This window comes from Anoplolepis gracilipes, chromosome 7 (assembly GCF_047496725.1).
Source record: "Anoplolepis gracilipes chromosome 7, ASM4749672v1, whole genome shotgun sequence".
Taxonomy (NCBI): domain Eukaryota; kingdom Metazoa; phylum Arthropoda; class Insecta; order Hymenoptera; family Formicidae; genus Anoplolepis; species Anoplolepis gracilipes.
In genome coordinates, this window is record NC_132976.1 from 9,123,427 (window position 1) to 9,140,259 (window position 16,833).

A 16,833-nucleotide genomic window follows, 5' to 3' on the forward strand; every position below is an offset into this window, starting at 1 on the left:
CACCCACGATACGACCCGTTTAAACGTTTCCGGGCCAACGACGCCGTAAAATTTCAGTCGCCCGCGCGCGATAAATATTCGCGAGTAATATTCTTTGGAAGAGACAGAATATATTTTGTCGAAATACTTTTTGCGCGCCCGTATCCCTCGTATCTCGCAATTCACCGTTTTGCTCGGCCCGCTCCTAGTAGGTTTACTGATGATAAATTCAAATTGGAACGCGGGTTAAAAAAAACGCCGACGATATTGAAAAATTGACGAGGATGTTCGAAAAATCGAATTATTATGTCAAAGGAACGAACGGGAGAAAAGTCATTCGCGGGAGAACATATATAATCGCGGCTTAAAATTCAATGCAGCTGTTTGTTCATAACTGTCGGTATAAAGTCAAATATCGTTAGCGCAACCACTAGAATTAAACGATTTTGCGAAAGTTGCTGGGTGTCGTTGATCCAACTCTCATCTAACTAAAGTTACGCGCGAAACTTGGAAGAGGCCGAGCAGTACGCGCGACACGGCCACTTCGGCTCGGCGGATTATGTCGTTACCTCCTGATCGTTAATCCTATATTAAGCATCTGGTGCAATCGAAGCGTATATTTCCATGTTATAACATCTTCAATATCGAATTTCATATTTTGAACACAGGAGAACGCAACACGTTTAGCGCTGAACGGATGACAATTCAATGTTATTTATCGCATTTTGACACTCGCAAATATTGCGTAAATAATAATAGGCGCTGCAATTATTATAGTTCCCCAATTAATACAATTAACATCAATAATAACATCGTAATTTGAGCCGCCTGTAATTTCAATATGACGTAACATAATCTCATTTATCGATGAAAAATCGATCATTAATACCTTGCTACTTCAGATACAAGAGCGAATAATGTATTGTGGATATTATTAATGATTGGGATAACATATTTTGCAAAGTTATTATTACGTTGCCTAATATATATTTTGCATTATAGCTCCGCTCGTCTACGTATGAAGTTCCTCGATAAGTTATGACGCCCGTATAGAATTTTAGTTATTCTATAGTAGATAAGACCGATACGCCAATCGCTAACAATACTCAACTCATATAAATCTACCGCGCTGACAAAGCAATCGATGCGTCCCAGGGTAAGAGACCTGTTTGACAGGAAGTATTGTCGTTACACCGCATATTATAAATACGCTCTCTTTATCGACTTCGAAACAAGTTACTATTGTCCGCGCTTATATCGGCAGAAAAGAAGAGCCCCTTTTGTGTATAGTTTGTATATAGTTTGCTCGCAAAGTTTGCGCGATAGAGCCATTGAAAATTTCAAAGATGCACACTTTGTTCGAACTGTGCATCTCTATCAAAACAGTTGATTCAATTAACGAAATGGAATACACGCAATTCGTTTCTCGTTACCGGCGTGATTTTTTTTTTTTTTTTTTTGATGCTCGCTAAGTTAAACAATAAATATTAGTTGCTCGCTAAATTAAACAATAAATATTAGTTGCTCGCTAAATTAAACAATAAATATTATCAATATAAAATTATATCTCTCTGACAATATTATTTTCAAAGAAATATTTATTTTCGAGCGCGCTCGCGTTTGTTTCAAAGTACACAATACGCTTTTCCTCTTGTTTAAGCTTACATTACCTGTATTATAATATATTCTGTTACGATAACTCTTGACGTTCCAACGACGTTTCAAATATATTCGAGCGTCAGTTAATTTTACAGACGCGCACAAATCGTTCCGACCAAATCTTTCCGATTATTCCTCGAGTATCACGTCTGTCGCGCAGATTTTTATTCCGAAGAGACTGTCGTTTAAAGCGCGCGCTGTTAATTCCCGATCAATTTCAATTACGGACAACGGACACGTTGATCGGCGGAAATGTCGTACATGCCTGACCAGCGTGATCGGCGAACACGGTAATTACAGAGAGAACATTGCAAGAGAGAGTGAAAGAGAGAGAGAGAGAGAGAGAGAGAGAGAGAGAGAGAGAGAGAGAGAGAGAGAGAGAGAGAGCGAGAGAGAGAAAGAGAGAGAGATATAAACATACCAAAGTCCATCGGGCTAATATGCATCGATGGCTGTTTTCGATCCCTTAATCACGCGTTTCAATTGCGCGTCAAAATTAATAACTATTGTACCGGATAGGTTGATTGAGTATCGAGCGCACCGCGCAAATTAGAAATAGACGGTAACAGAGGAGAGACGGAGGAAACTCGAGATGCCAAAGGGAGGGGTGACATTAATTCAACAGGTTTTCCCTCTTACCTGTCAAGCTGGGGAACCGCGTGCCGCCCGTGGTCCTCTCGTCGTCCTTCCAGTCGTCGTTCCGTCTCGATTCTTTCCTCTCGCCCACCTGCTCCCAATCGCTCCGCGTCGCTGCCGCCGACTCGCCGAACGACGTGCCTGGAATAAATTATTAAATCGTATTACGATCTCTCCGTCCTTACTTTTTTCGCCCCAGTTGCCCCAAGTTTTCGCGCGCGCGACCACCGCGACGACGGTTTAATTAAAGCGTTCAATTGCGGGCTGTCCATTGGGCTAGAACGTGAATTTCGGCGACGTTAAGTCGCCGAAGCGTGGCGTATGAAGTTTCGCCGAGAAAGAAAAATCGAACCGTATTACATTGCCGTTCGTAATTTTGTGGAACGGTGGTGCGATGAATTTATTGTCGGTGATGTCGTAAAAGGATCAAAGAATTTATAGCAAGTTAGCTGCTTTAAAAGCGTTGTATAAAGATTCTCTGCAAGAGAAAAAACATCGTAATAAGATGTTAGAAATAAATTTTGTGCACAAAGTCCACTTTAGACGATTTAATAATCGCGACAGAATTCAAAAGAGAAATCTATTTAATTTTATGTATCACATATAGCCTAATACACACACACACACACACACACACACATATGTATAAGTTTTATATATGAAAATATTTTCTTTTATATTACGAGAGATAAAATTATAGAAATTATAGAATTCTGTTGAAAATTTTCGATATGTATCTTTAACATGATTAATAATCAATTAATTTGTGATTAGGTAATTTAATTAATAAGTTTTAAATGCAATATTATTATGTATTTTTCACTAGTTAAATAAAAAATTGCAGTAAAAATTACATAAAATAGATTTATCAATGCTTTATATTATTTCAACTATGTGATGTTGAAGTACACAAATTATTATTTCATTATTAAATATAAGGAAAAAATGAATGTAATAAAAATTAATATTATTATTGCAAAATTATAATTTAAAAAATTATTATATTACATGTTGGATAGATAGAATTTGATAATAATAAAAATTCAAGGTAAATTTTTGATAAAAAAGATTTATATATATAACCGTGAATTCTGGATGATCTAAAATGAACTCATGTAAATCTACAGGGTGTCCTGAAATAAAATAAAATTAAATGTCAAAATTTTGGGAATGTGTGAATCGATAAAATAAAAAAAGAGATCCTCTAGAAATTTGCTCGGTTTTGCTGTATAAAATTCGTGTTCGTTTAAATAATTTCCTACAACAATCGTTTTGCCAAAGAAAGATAAGCGAAATCGTAAAGTTGAGGCATATTCTCATAAAAGTAATCGCCGCGTGTTTCCTGGAACATACAATAGTACTTTCAAGTTGGCGTAATTAAAAAGCAACGTATGTGCGACCGGCATATGACCTTTACGGAAGGCATGCCGTCACTTATACGTATAATAGACTCTTACACCAAAAACGTATAACGTGGAACACAGTTCACAACTTCGAGTCTATTTCGCTCGCACAAAAGAGCTCGCGTTTCATTTGCACGAGGCGCTTCATAAATTTACGTTTAAAAAGGGACTGCGTGTATATATACGCGCGAAAGCCATTGGCCGTTTAGATTAATTACTATGACGGCTATATTAAAACTGAAAGAATTATAGAAACAATCGACTTATCGCAAATAAAGTCTGACAGCGTTTTATAAAAACGCGCTTTACAAAAACGCACATAAAAACTCTAGTGCAAAAAATATTCTCTGCCTTTCTATTATTCTTTACTTTTCTTCTTTTAAAGTAATTATCGCTACGTTTTAATGCTAAAATAATGCTAAAATGAGGATGAATATTAAAAATGATTTCTTCAAAACAGAGCGCGCTAATTTCTCAGACCACGTTCTTTTATTCCGTGTTTCATTTATGAACACCGACTTTACTTATGGACCGTGTTTACTGTCGTACGAATAACCTTATATCCACATAACGGAATAACACGTAAGGACGATATATCGTGCGTTAAATCGCCGCAAGTGCAATCGAAGCAAGTTGGAATCGAGCGACACGTAGATACACGTGGGTTGCATTTCCGTTTCGGTGCAGAACGAGATCGAGATTTATCGAAATGTCTACGCGGTAGGTAGTGCCGGGCTAGAATTAATGCAATGTATGCCCTCGAGTCATTCTGCGCGATCGATCTCGCACGCTTTATTTCTCTCCCTCTTCTCCATCTCTCGCCTTTCTTTCTTTTTTTTTTCCTTTTTTTTTCGTCTACCCTGCGTACATTCGATCGCAACGCGCAATGATTTAACATCGTTACGCAAGCGATTCAACGATAGCAACCGTCGCGCCTGTGTGTAATACCGGCTGCCAATTAGTCGCAACTGGAAACGCTGCTGCGACGAGCGTGGGATATTAATCTCGGCGATCGTAGCTCACCGGAACTTTATTATCTCGATACTTTGTCCTAGAGAAAAGTGCGGGACGAGAACGAAAACAGAAAAATAAATAAGCACCGATATTATATTATATTATATAAATAAAATGTGCAATGATAGCGCACACGTGAATCTGCGTATATATATATATATATATAAAAACTCTTGATACAAACTTAGTTATGATCTCGAAAGATCTTAACTTTAACTCTGCATTCTTTTTCTTAAATCGTAAGCACTTAAATTTTAATTTTCTACTCGCGTTTTATGATTTGCATTATTACGCGCGCGACACAGAAATAATATAGGCAACGATGGAAGAGATTTGAATTAATCAAGCAACTCCACTGCCAAGATCATATTGAAAATTCACATTCTTATCGCATTCCTATGAATGCAAGTGTAACGGTTCTGTTCATGTGATCCGCGTGTAATTCATCGTCGATGCGTCACCAGTCTCAAATAAGAATATGGTTCTACTTTGCTAATGGAGTCGTGGAGATTGACGTTCGAATGGCGATCGATGATATTTTATTTCGATGATTCAGTCGCCGTGGAATTTGCCGGTCATGGGGTGGCGAAGCAATTATATTCGACGCGTGCAGCTGATGTAATGCGCCAGCATTACGCATATTTGAGAAAAATATTCGACGGAAATTGCGGCAAATTTACTTATTCGATAATCAAAGACGCAATCGCGCGACGCTACGTAACGTGAATTTTCAACTGCCTGGCGTCGAAACGGCGGAAATGGATGCGGAGGCAGCGCGGAAAGAAATATCAAAGAACTGTAACTCAAGCCTGTCGCAAATAATAACGCATTGAAAAAAATGGTACACACAAAATTTCAAACTTTCCAGCTTAAAACGAGCGACTTCGATCAAAATGCATTGCATCTTTTATCCATGAAATGTATAGGTATATCAATTTCCTATCGATCTGCAAGCTTTATGTTGCGCATTCGCGAGAAAGTAAATAGTTGCATCGGAGTAACGATAAAAAAGTTTTCCACGTGGAATGGTCTCTTCATCATATTTTCATAGATGCATTTAAATACTCTTTAAATTATAGACTGAGAAATGTTGCTGCAAAGAACGCATCGTGCAAAATGGTATGGAAAAGAATGATATTCTAGCAAAATATCAACATCGCGGATAAAGTCGGCCATAAATCTTGCGGAATTTCGCGACGGACAGATTCGGAGTGACGTGATAACGCATCAGCGTGGCGTGCCGCGCCAGACGATGAGATGCACCGTTTATACAGTCGTCGCGCCTCCTCATCCCGAGCGTTTACACCGAACGCGAAAGAATGCGAGGTCGGAGAGGAAAGAGATCGTGTCCCGAACGAAGCGTCGACGAAGGTGAGGTCCCGATCTCGTCAGTCAGCTGAGCAAAGATTGACATCACCGCGCGCCGCGTGCCGGCGCGGTGATTCACGCGCGCGCGCGCGAGCGCGCTGTTCCATTCTCGGAAGAAAGTGCTCCACTATGATAGCGTGAAATGGTTTCGAGTAGTCCGTCCGACCGACACGATACGCGTGCGGTCCACAAAATCCCTCAATTAAAATACCAGAGTCTACGCACGCTGGGATTACGTCGGCTATGTGTATTTGCGTAGCCGATTAATGCGAACTGCGTGGGCGGTCGGGGATGCGTCGAGTCGTCGGTGAATTTTGGCGCCGACGATTGTTTACGAATATCGGGGCCCACCGCGGGCACCAGGTGGTGCGACGAATTTTTTTCGGACACGAGCGCGCACGGAAAGCACACCGTAAAATTTATTTACTCATGTTAAATATAATTTCAAATGCAAACACTAGTTGTGTACGTAACTGTCAATTATCGACTCTCGATTTTATTTCGATTCACAAATCCCTAGATTGAAAAAAAAAAAATATATATATATATAAGATTCAGTATTGTATTAATTTTTAATCTAAAAAATATCTCGACTATCAATTATATATTATCTCTTATTTTCGCAATTTTTCTCGATAAGATCTCGAGCAGTTATCAGTAATAAATTCCATCGGCGATGCGATTTATTTCGCACCGCTGTTTACTCGTTCGCGTCTGTAACGCTCGCGCAGCCACAACGGCAATATTTTGAACGGCTCCAGGTTGTTTAGTGCAACTGCGCAAATACAGCTTCGCAACCGCGATATTAAATGTAAATTAAACATTTACGACGCGCGAAGGTTCGAGGAAAGTCATCGCGGACGCACCGCGGCTTGTCGCATAAATAATTGGTGTCATCGCGCCCTGTGATTTATTCGGTTAATTCGCGCGACGATGTATTATTGCATGTTTTCCGCGTGCGTTACGTTCGTATTCGCGTCCTAGATTTAGATACGTTTTCATTGCACAACGCATCAGCGAATGGTAAACGAAATGTTTCTAGGTGCATATAAACATACGCGAAAGACATCGTAAATATTTTGTGCCGATAAATATCATTAAAATCTTTGTATGTTCGAAATAAAAAGTGTTTTGAAATCACGGCTCACGACACAAATAAATTTAATTTCAAAACGTCATTTTCTTTAAATCATTCTGCAAACATTGTGATAAGCGCAAGATAATTGCGTATTTATATCGACATACCGCGTAATATAAGAAATCTTTAGATTCTCTTCCAGCATTCACATTTTAATAAAAAAATGATCTTCAAAATGATGATAGTATTCTCTTAAATCAGTATATTATCACTACAGTAAATAATTTCTCTCTCTCTTTGTCTCTTTCACTCTCTCATTAATATTTTTAGTTATAAATATAGCACTGCAACTCAATAAAATCTTACTGAAAGAATCAGTTAGTAGTTGTTTCAATTAATTCAATCAATATTTTAAATTACATTTTACATATATGTATGTATATGTGTGTGTTAGGACATTATATATGGGCTTTTATAATATATTTTATTAAAGAAATATCTGAGTTTTTAAAAATCTTATTCATCTTATAATTCTGAATTTGAATATTAGATATACGCGTTTAATTTTAAATGTGTGCGTTTTATTGTTTATTTCCAAAAATATATAGCAGTCTAAAATAAATAAAAAAAAAACAAAAAAATTCTACGCCTTGCGCATATTTATAGCACTATTAATTTATAGTCAATTATAATCGTGGAACGTTCTCGCAGCAGAGTATAAATTTCATTTTCTTCGTGGTGAAATCTTGCATCTTTAATCAAAGATATTTTCATTGACTGAGGTCAAGAGAATATTTTTATACATTCGTGAATCCTTAAATTGATTAATTTATCTTGAAACAGGCTTTTTAATCCCAAGTATTTACAAAGTGTCCATTGAATTAATCAAAATTTAAATATCTTTTTTTACATACTCATTCAATGTGAAAGAAAAAGAATTGGAACGACAGATTTAATATCGTGTTTCCAATGCGTCTCTCGACTCGAATTAATAAACTATGCGATACGGCGACGAGCGTCCTTTGCCGTGACTTTATGTACTTAAAACTTTACCGACTATTAAATTGAGATTCAATATGCTCTTCCTTGCAGATGCAATTAATCGGATGATAACGCAGGTACTGTGGTCTTTCTATATTTTTGAGCCGCGCCCGCGTTCGCATTTTCAGTTCGAAAACGATATAAAAGATAACCATGATCACAGTAAAATATTGCTTACAATCCCGGGATCCCCTCGCGAGCGTATTTCCGAACATCCGAACACGGATTAAGGGCAATCTGGATTATCGGTACAACCAATAAACGTACAATCGATTATCGGCGCTCCGTATTTATAAGCGCTCTGGCCGTATTAACGTTTAAAGTGTTATAACGTAATAGCGCGTAGCGATATTGAAATTGAAAAAATATCGATGAATTTCTAGCTTGTCGATTTATAACTTAAGCATTTATCAAAAGCAATACCATATATTATATTTCGCTCGTGCGTTACAATCTGAATAGCATTAACAAAATGGATATGGTTCGATCTGATTGATTACTTTTATGCAATGTTTAATGTTGACCACATTAAACGAACAATACAAGTATTCCGAGACGGTATACACGAAAATTAATAAAGTGCAAGCGATCGCATATATTATATCATAATTAAATATAATAAATAATGTATATCTCTCTCGTCACAATAATGGTCAATATATTTAATGTTGATTTATATAAAGTAAGCAGAAGGATTTATTATTTACACGTGATTTACATGTTAATCAACGATATTTCTCTGCAAACAGAATTTCATATACGTTAATAAATGTGTGTACGCGAATGCATTGTAATCGTGCCATTTCAATCCGGCAACTTTGCTCTTCGCATTCCACGACGGTGAACAAACGATGACGCTTCGATTTCGTCGCGCTGAGCGCGACTGAGATTAATTGAGCGTAGAAATAATTGACAATCCGAAACGCTCTCCGAGTCGTTTTCGAGAATTCGCAGAGACGCGCTTTAATTTTGTGCAAAAGCACGAACGCAAGCCCTTTCGCAAGACGAACCGAGCGATTTGCTCGGGTCACGTTCGACAAGTCTCGCCTCTTAGTAAATCAGGACGATTAGCTTGGCGGTCAGGCAGCCCTACAACTAGAGCAATACGATACGATTCTACGTGTCGATGCATACGCGCAAAATACATTTTATTGCCCGTGCAATCTAGCTAAAGCGCCACTCGGAGACGCGACCTGCGATTTTTCGTTTCGGCCCCGCAATACGCCAAGTATATCGCGCGCCGCGTGCTTGGAATTCTTTTACGAAGGATGCGCAACCGTTCCGCTTGAGAAAATGGTCGCTCGTCTTTTATCGAGAAGGATTGCGCCGACGTTTCTACCACGATCAAAGATACTATTTCGACAGAAGATTGGCTTCGCTACTTTTTAACGCAACACAGATTCGCGCAGATGCAGAACGTGCTGTTCGACGTATCGAATCTATCAACGAAGGATCCTCCGAGTCATAGCGAGATAGCAATAAAATGCGTCATTAGCTAATTTTAAAACGAGCGATTATAGTATCAAATGAACGCGGAAAATTCTTACACCTCGACGAGAATAGCGATTCGTGATTTTTTTAAACAGAAAAGAAAAGAAAAAAAAAAAACTTTTGACAGATCGTGTTTTGACATTTATATATACTACTTCTCATCATTTCCGAAAGCCGCGCGCGTTGTGTAGAGCTATTTCGAATCTTAAATATTATTGCGGCAGAGTTTTAGCGTTAGAAATATAACTGTGCACGATTCCCAATTTTATCTCAGGCAATAGGCATCTAACAGCAAAGCCACGCTCGTGACGGTTGTCCCCGTTCTATTTTAATCACGCCAACCTGTTCGATCGCCACATTTCCTCTCGCGGCCTCGTACGGTCTAGTTCTGCTCTCCGTAAATTAACTCTTAAACAAAGAATAACCTCGAGCTATCGATATTGCATGGCGCATCGATCAGCGCAATTACCGATAAAATAATATCCCCCGCAGGAAGCATCCTTATACGAGAGCTCAGTGAAATTGCGAGAATCAATTGGAACAAAATCCCGCTTAAATAAAAATAAAAACGGCGAATCGGCTTACTGGCGCGCTCTATTTATATCAATGATGGAGGCTACCTGTTCGATTGGAACGGTAGCTCGCGATGCAAATCTAACGTTATAGAATCCGAGACGTCGACATAATTCGACGACGGCACGCCTTTCTTCCGAGAAAAATGATATTCTAAAATGAAAACGATAAATCATTTTAATGTCGCTCCGATTCACATTCCTATGCGGGGTAAGCTGCCGTGTATCGAAATATAAAGATGTCAGATGGGCTTGTGCGCAACAATAATACAATACTTAAATAAATAAGCACATGTCCGACGAGCATGTCGCGCGATGAAAAACATGCCGACCGCCCGTAAGCCGTTCATAAATCAACTTATCGCCGCCACAGCCTCCAACGGCACAGATAACCATGCTCATGAACATTTTCACGATGCGTGACGCGTGAATTATCGATATATACGTATCGATTATTGCGGCCACATTCCGCTATACACGCGCGGCAAAGCACGTGCAACTCTTTTCAGGTTGCATTATCGCGAATATTATATAGAGGCGATGAATGAATTCGCGAGGGCGCGAAATTCATGTTTAGTATACATACATGCGTGCACGAGGATGAATGAGCAGACTCGAGACGTGCGTATTTCGGCGAGTGCGTCACGCAGCCGCGCCCGGCAACTCACACGGAATGCGCGATTCTGCATCGCCTGCAGAAACAAAATCCACGATAGTCGGCTCATTCGTTTCGTTTCACACGCAAGTTTAAATTGCCGCACATTCTTTGCACGAATCATCCAAATATAAATGACGAGCAGAAACGTTTCTCCTGAGCTCTCCTTGTTCGTGATTACGTTCCATATCTTCGGGATTGCGTTTCCTATTGTTTAAAACGAACTCACTTTTACTCGTCATTTCTGATAATATAATAGATTACGTGACGCGTTCTCGATTAGTTGTCTGTAATCCAATGTTTCTAGTTCTCTCTTTCTCAATCATTATGAACATATAATCCCGTAAATTTACGTGTAGTTATATCGCATTAATAATGAATAATACAATTTTATTTTTTGATAAATGATAATACGATATCCTACAATAATTATACATCTTAAAATATCATTAATGAGATATGGAATAAATAAAAATAATATTTTTTATATAAGAATAAAGTAACTGTGTGCATACTGAAAAAATAGAATATTGAAAAAAAAAGTCCACTTTTATCACAGAATAATGTGTACATAGAGATATAAATATATAGCCAGTATAATTATTATCAAAATAACACAAAATCTAACTGCGTTCATATTTGATAAATTTAAGATAAAGGCTATAGGTACATATTAAAATTATACTGTATTAAAAATATACTGTAAAATATACAATTTTGTACACACACATATATTTTATCTTCTTTAACTTTGTATTGGCACAATCATTTCGATGTCGAGAACACCAGCCCTTTTCCAGCCAATCCCTTTTTATCGCTTTGAAATCCCTTGGTACCGTCGAAGCTCGCATCCTGCAAGCTTCTGCAACCCCTTGGAACTCATTCCGTGGAACAGTGTGCATAAAATGGTCCTACATTCGTGAAACAGTACGATCGTTTCTCGCACGCTTTACTCGCTTTTCCGCTGGCTCCCCTTTGCCTCGTTTTTTCTCGCTTGCCAATTGCCGCCTGTCTCCCTTACACCGTCTCTTTCTTATTTTCATTTGCGCGTAGCTAAACCAAATTACCTCGAGAATGAGCGTCGTGAAAACGACTGCATGTACACGTGTAATTAACGGGATAAGGTAAATTTGAAGCGGTTAATTTTCGAAAAAGGCAACCAACGCAGATTTGCATCGCAATTGAATCTACTGTTGTCCATCTATTACTGAATCGTATGTTTTATTGCTAAACAATTATGCTTAGAAAAATTATGATTTAAAGTCTACTAAAAAAAAATATTTATCTTATGAAAAATTCATCATTTACTGTGCGAATGTTTTTTTATACGCTGAAATTGCATGGCCGAATTATAGCAACAAAAATTCGTATCGTAGGAACCAATCGATTGAGAATGATCCTGTTGTATAACGGAGTTCTTTTATGTACTACGATCGCTCGAATACTACGTGTGAAGTAACGCGAAACGTGGATCACAATGAAACGGATTGATAAACGGTTGATCGAGTGGGACCACTCGATGCAGAAAATTAACAAAAAAATAGGGAAAATGTGAAAAGCCTCGAAGCGAAAGTTTTGGCCGGCACGGCAATTCGAGTTCAGAGATGGATTTCTACTCTGACGCAATGCGTGCGTCAAATGTCAGGCTCGATATTTTCATGTTTATAGAATGAGTGGATTGTATGCGCCGCGGACAGGTTTATCGGTTAAAAACAAGTAGAAAACAAACATCGGATTGTGCGACGTATGCTTCGGCAATCGATTGCTCGATTGCTCGATTGCTCGATATCGTCAATCGTATCGCGTTGATATTTGCGTCGAATGGGCTTTCATCATTTTCTGTCGACAGGCACGCTGTTTTTATAGTCTCAATTATGTTAATTATACTGTGATTATCCTTTCACGTAAGAAAACGATTACCATATCAGGGAAATCTCAACAACGACTATAATAGAATTATCCTCTCTTAAAAGCATAGGCTGTTATACTAGTATGTATGTACCTGCTTTTAATCAACTTGACTGGCATGAAGAATGTCGCGGCTTGACAACGTAATGCCGCGCATAAATCGTGACATACGATGTTTTAAGACCTTGCACATGTCTGCACCACGTGATACATATATATATATATATATAAGTGTGATACATACGAGCGAAAATTATTGCGAGTCGCAAAGTAATTAAACGATGTAAAAAGTTGCGTAAAAATCGATGGAGGCTGAGGCGCGTCTAAAAAATGCTTCATTCATGACACGAATCAGGACAAGGTGCGCACGGTACTTTCCTAAATTAATAGCACCACCGCGTAGTAAAAATTCATGACGGGGTGAACTGCTCGTGAAAGGGCTCGTCGCGCCTTTTAAGAGGGTTTCGCGCTCTGCCGCGTTTGCATACGGTGACGATGAAACGAACGAATGAACGAACACTGCTTTCATTCGGGCGAGGCAAAATAAAGTGGCAGTTTGCCAGAGAGCGCGCAAATTCGCTCTCTTGCATTCGCAAGAATTCAATTTTCATACTTTTAGCGCGCATATTTCGATAATGTCTCCCAACGACCACTGTCCGAATCAATTTGTTTTTTTCGACAGTCTTCTCCACTTTTTTTTTCGTGGAAATGCCTGCAAAAATCAAACTACCGTGATCTGAATTTGAAAAAGAAAACGATGCGAAGAGAGCGCAGAACAAACGTGATAATTGTAGTTTATTATTCGACATACTCGAATCTCACAATTATTATCATTGTTTTACGAATAAATTAACAAGTATCATTAATATCGCTAAATTATTAAATGTATGAGGAATGATATTTAATTCTTCCTATTTTATATAATATCATAAACTATAACCGGAGGAGGAAGAGTGTGCATTTTCATTAATGATTTAGTCTAATATAATACATATATCTACGTAATTACAGCAGTCATGATTATTATTATTATTATATAAATGTTTTAAAACAATAATTACCATTTATGTATTTCTCACACATCAGCAATAAAACGGTAGTATAATCGTCATAATTTTCTCCGTTCGATGGTTTCAATTTAATACAAATCGATATCGGATTTTCGGGCAACATATCACACGCTGTACACAACGTGTGACAGCGCGATCTGCACGCGAGAATGAACCTCATATTTCGCAACGGTGATTCTGACGGGAAAATTGTGGACACAGTCCATAGTTTTGATTTTCCTCGCGCGCGATACAGTCCGCAAAGAATATATATCTTTTCCACACGACAGTCCCTTTACACATTTCAGACCAGTATCTACCGCAACATCATCAATCACGTGACGAATCATACGCCCAGATGTGTCTCTCAGGCGAACGATGTTCGATCATGCGAACGGAAAATTTCCGGACAACATATAATTCTCGGCTAATTTTCTTCTCCCAGTTGTTTAACGTTCACTTAACTAACGCTTGTTCCTCGTTTAACATTTGTTGCAATCTCTAACGACGAAATTATAGGTTCGAGGTGCATTAGAGATTTCGTATCATTACCGGTAGAAACGGGCTAATTATCATGTGCCACGGCGTTCGTTAAAAACCGATAAGAGAATAATAACAGTCCTAGAGTTAAGAAATTTGCGCATAATCGCTTAAGCGGGTCGGTAATGTTTTTACGGCAATACCAGTTAAGAGAATCAACTAGGTTTCTATATAAGAAAGTATATATATATATATATATCGAGCCTGAATGGATTTCTATCCTTATCCCATCAAGATTGCCGGCTCGTTCGTCCTCGCTTCATGCAAAAGTGCCGCACGGAGTCACGCGATAAGAACATCGAGGCGCGTAATCGTTCGCGAGATCTAAAGCTCCGGTAATTGAGGAAAGAATCCGGAATTGCCTCCGTGCTTGCGGCGGAACGTTGCGCAATCCGGTTTAAAGCTAACCTTTGGACGATGTGTGTGTGTCATACGCGCGCGAGCATATATAAATCACCAAGTGTGTGTCGTAATCGGTCCGCAACGTTGCAATTAAAAATAGCATATAACACATATAAGCAGGCGACTTTAACGCGTCCATTGAAAGCGTGTCTAGTTAAAAAAAAAATATATATATATTTATATATCCTATGTCGCGCTGTGCCACGTGCCCACAGTATAAAAATAACTAAGAAACTTAAGCGAATTGAATTCATAAAAAAAAAAAAAAAAAAACGATTCGTCGCAAGCAAAACATGATAAAATTGAAGTTTAATATTTTGTTTTCACGACATAGTTCCAAAGTTGTTATAAATTTCAGAACCCCTAAGTTTTAGCGAGCGTGGTCTCGCGTTTTAGTTAACAATATTTTCGTATTACTATATTTTATAATATTATAATATAATTTTATATATGTATAATTCTCTAATAATAAATATGTGGGTTAACTTTTGCTTTATACATATTTAATATCGATCGTCGATTATAAGCCCCTAAAAATTTTAAGTTGTGTTTACATTTTAGTTATAACTTATAATTAGAAAAATTAATTATTTCAATTATTGATAATTAAATTCATATCACAAATTAAAAAAAAAAAATAAATAAAATGTTATGCTTTGAAAACAGTGTCGGAAAATATTTCTACGTAAAAATGGAAATGCCAGAAAATTTGTGCAAAGTAAATTTCTAATTTCATTAAAAATTGTGGGAAAATATTTATTCAGCGTATTATCGAGACTCGAATGAAAACACACGATGCATGATGCGATAGCGTAAATTCGATTGAGCAATGTATGAGCATCGTTGCATTTTTCACGATTAAATACGAGTCGGTAAGCAAGTGCGCGGCGGGTCGCATTAATGCATTTTATTATGCGAATCGTGATAAACCGTTACTGCGCGCTTCTCAAACCGAGCCATCTGGCAAACTCGACAACTCGAGCTGCACGACCTAGACATATAATTATTATTACCGGTTTGATCATTAGATATGATTTAACTGTATGCCGCGCGCAATCAACTTCAACGACACCGGCCTTCGAGCAAAATTCATTTTCTGCTTGTCGTTTTTTTTTCGAAATAACCGTTGCTTTTTGTTACTGAAACGACTAAAAACGATTCTGCAAAATTATCGTTTCAATCTAAACATTTTTGAAATATATATAATATGATCTTTCTATGTGAAGTATACGCGTGTTTAAAATATTGCCGATGTAATGTATCATCATATTTAAAATATTGTTCTCCATTGTTCAAACTCAACCGCAAAGACACAAATATGTGAAAATCGATATTAATCGATGCTTATGTAGTAATACATGCTACTCGATACGTTGTGGAAATCGCCATATATTCCTTTTTTTTAAGTTTTATAAAAATGTGTCCCACTTTTTTTCTACGCAAGTACAATACAACTTTTTTATGCTTGCTTCTCTCTTTCTTCTGGAAGTGACATAACGCTGCAAATCGGACAGCCGCGGGCGAATTTTATTTCTGCTTGCGAATTTCTGTTTTATTTTCGGTCCACCGACGAACTATCGGCTATCAAGATCTATCTACCTTTTTTTTTTTTCATTTTCTTTTTACCACAAGCACACAACATGTATTTCAAACGCAATGACGCGACTGATTTAATTAAAAAATCATGTCGTTGGTATAATGTCATCGGAAATCGATGATCGCGATTGTGCAACGCTTGTGAAAAATTATACGCTTCTCATTCATTCCCTCTCGCTCTCTCCATCTCAGCATTTTTCTAGCATTCGTTCGGCAAATCCCGCACGTCGTTATATCATACAACGACGTCCAGTGAAATCGTTGGGATTCCATTGAGCTCACCCCGTCAGATTATTGGAAGGGAATAGAACTGTAGCGGTTGCATAACACGGCAGAGGAATTCGCGGGATACGTTCCGCGAATGCGCTCGCAATTTTCATGCTGTTCGCGAATGCAAAGCGCTCTCTTGCTCTCTCTCTCTCTCTCTCTCTCTCTCTCTCTC

General features: G+C 38.1%; 1 protein-coding gene across 12 annotated transcripts in view; it reads right to left on the reverse strand.

Moving 5' to 3' along the window:
• The window catches only part of Cmpy (crimpy), a 268,239-nt gene that overhangs the window by 98,361 nt on the left and 153,045 nt on the right, over positions 1 to 16,833 (reverse strand). For all 12 annotated transcript variants that reach the window (XM_072895450.1, XM_072895451.1, XM_072895448.1 and 9 more), the window contains one exon: positions 2,278 to 2,415. In XM_072895450.1, coding sequence (XP_072751551.1) covers positions 2,278 to 2,415 — 138 coding nt within the window. The remainder of the gene's footprint in view (positions 1 to 2,277; positions 2,416 to 16,833) is intronic.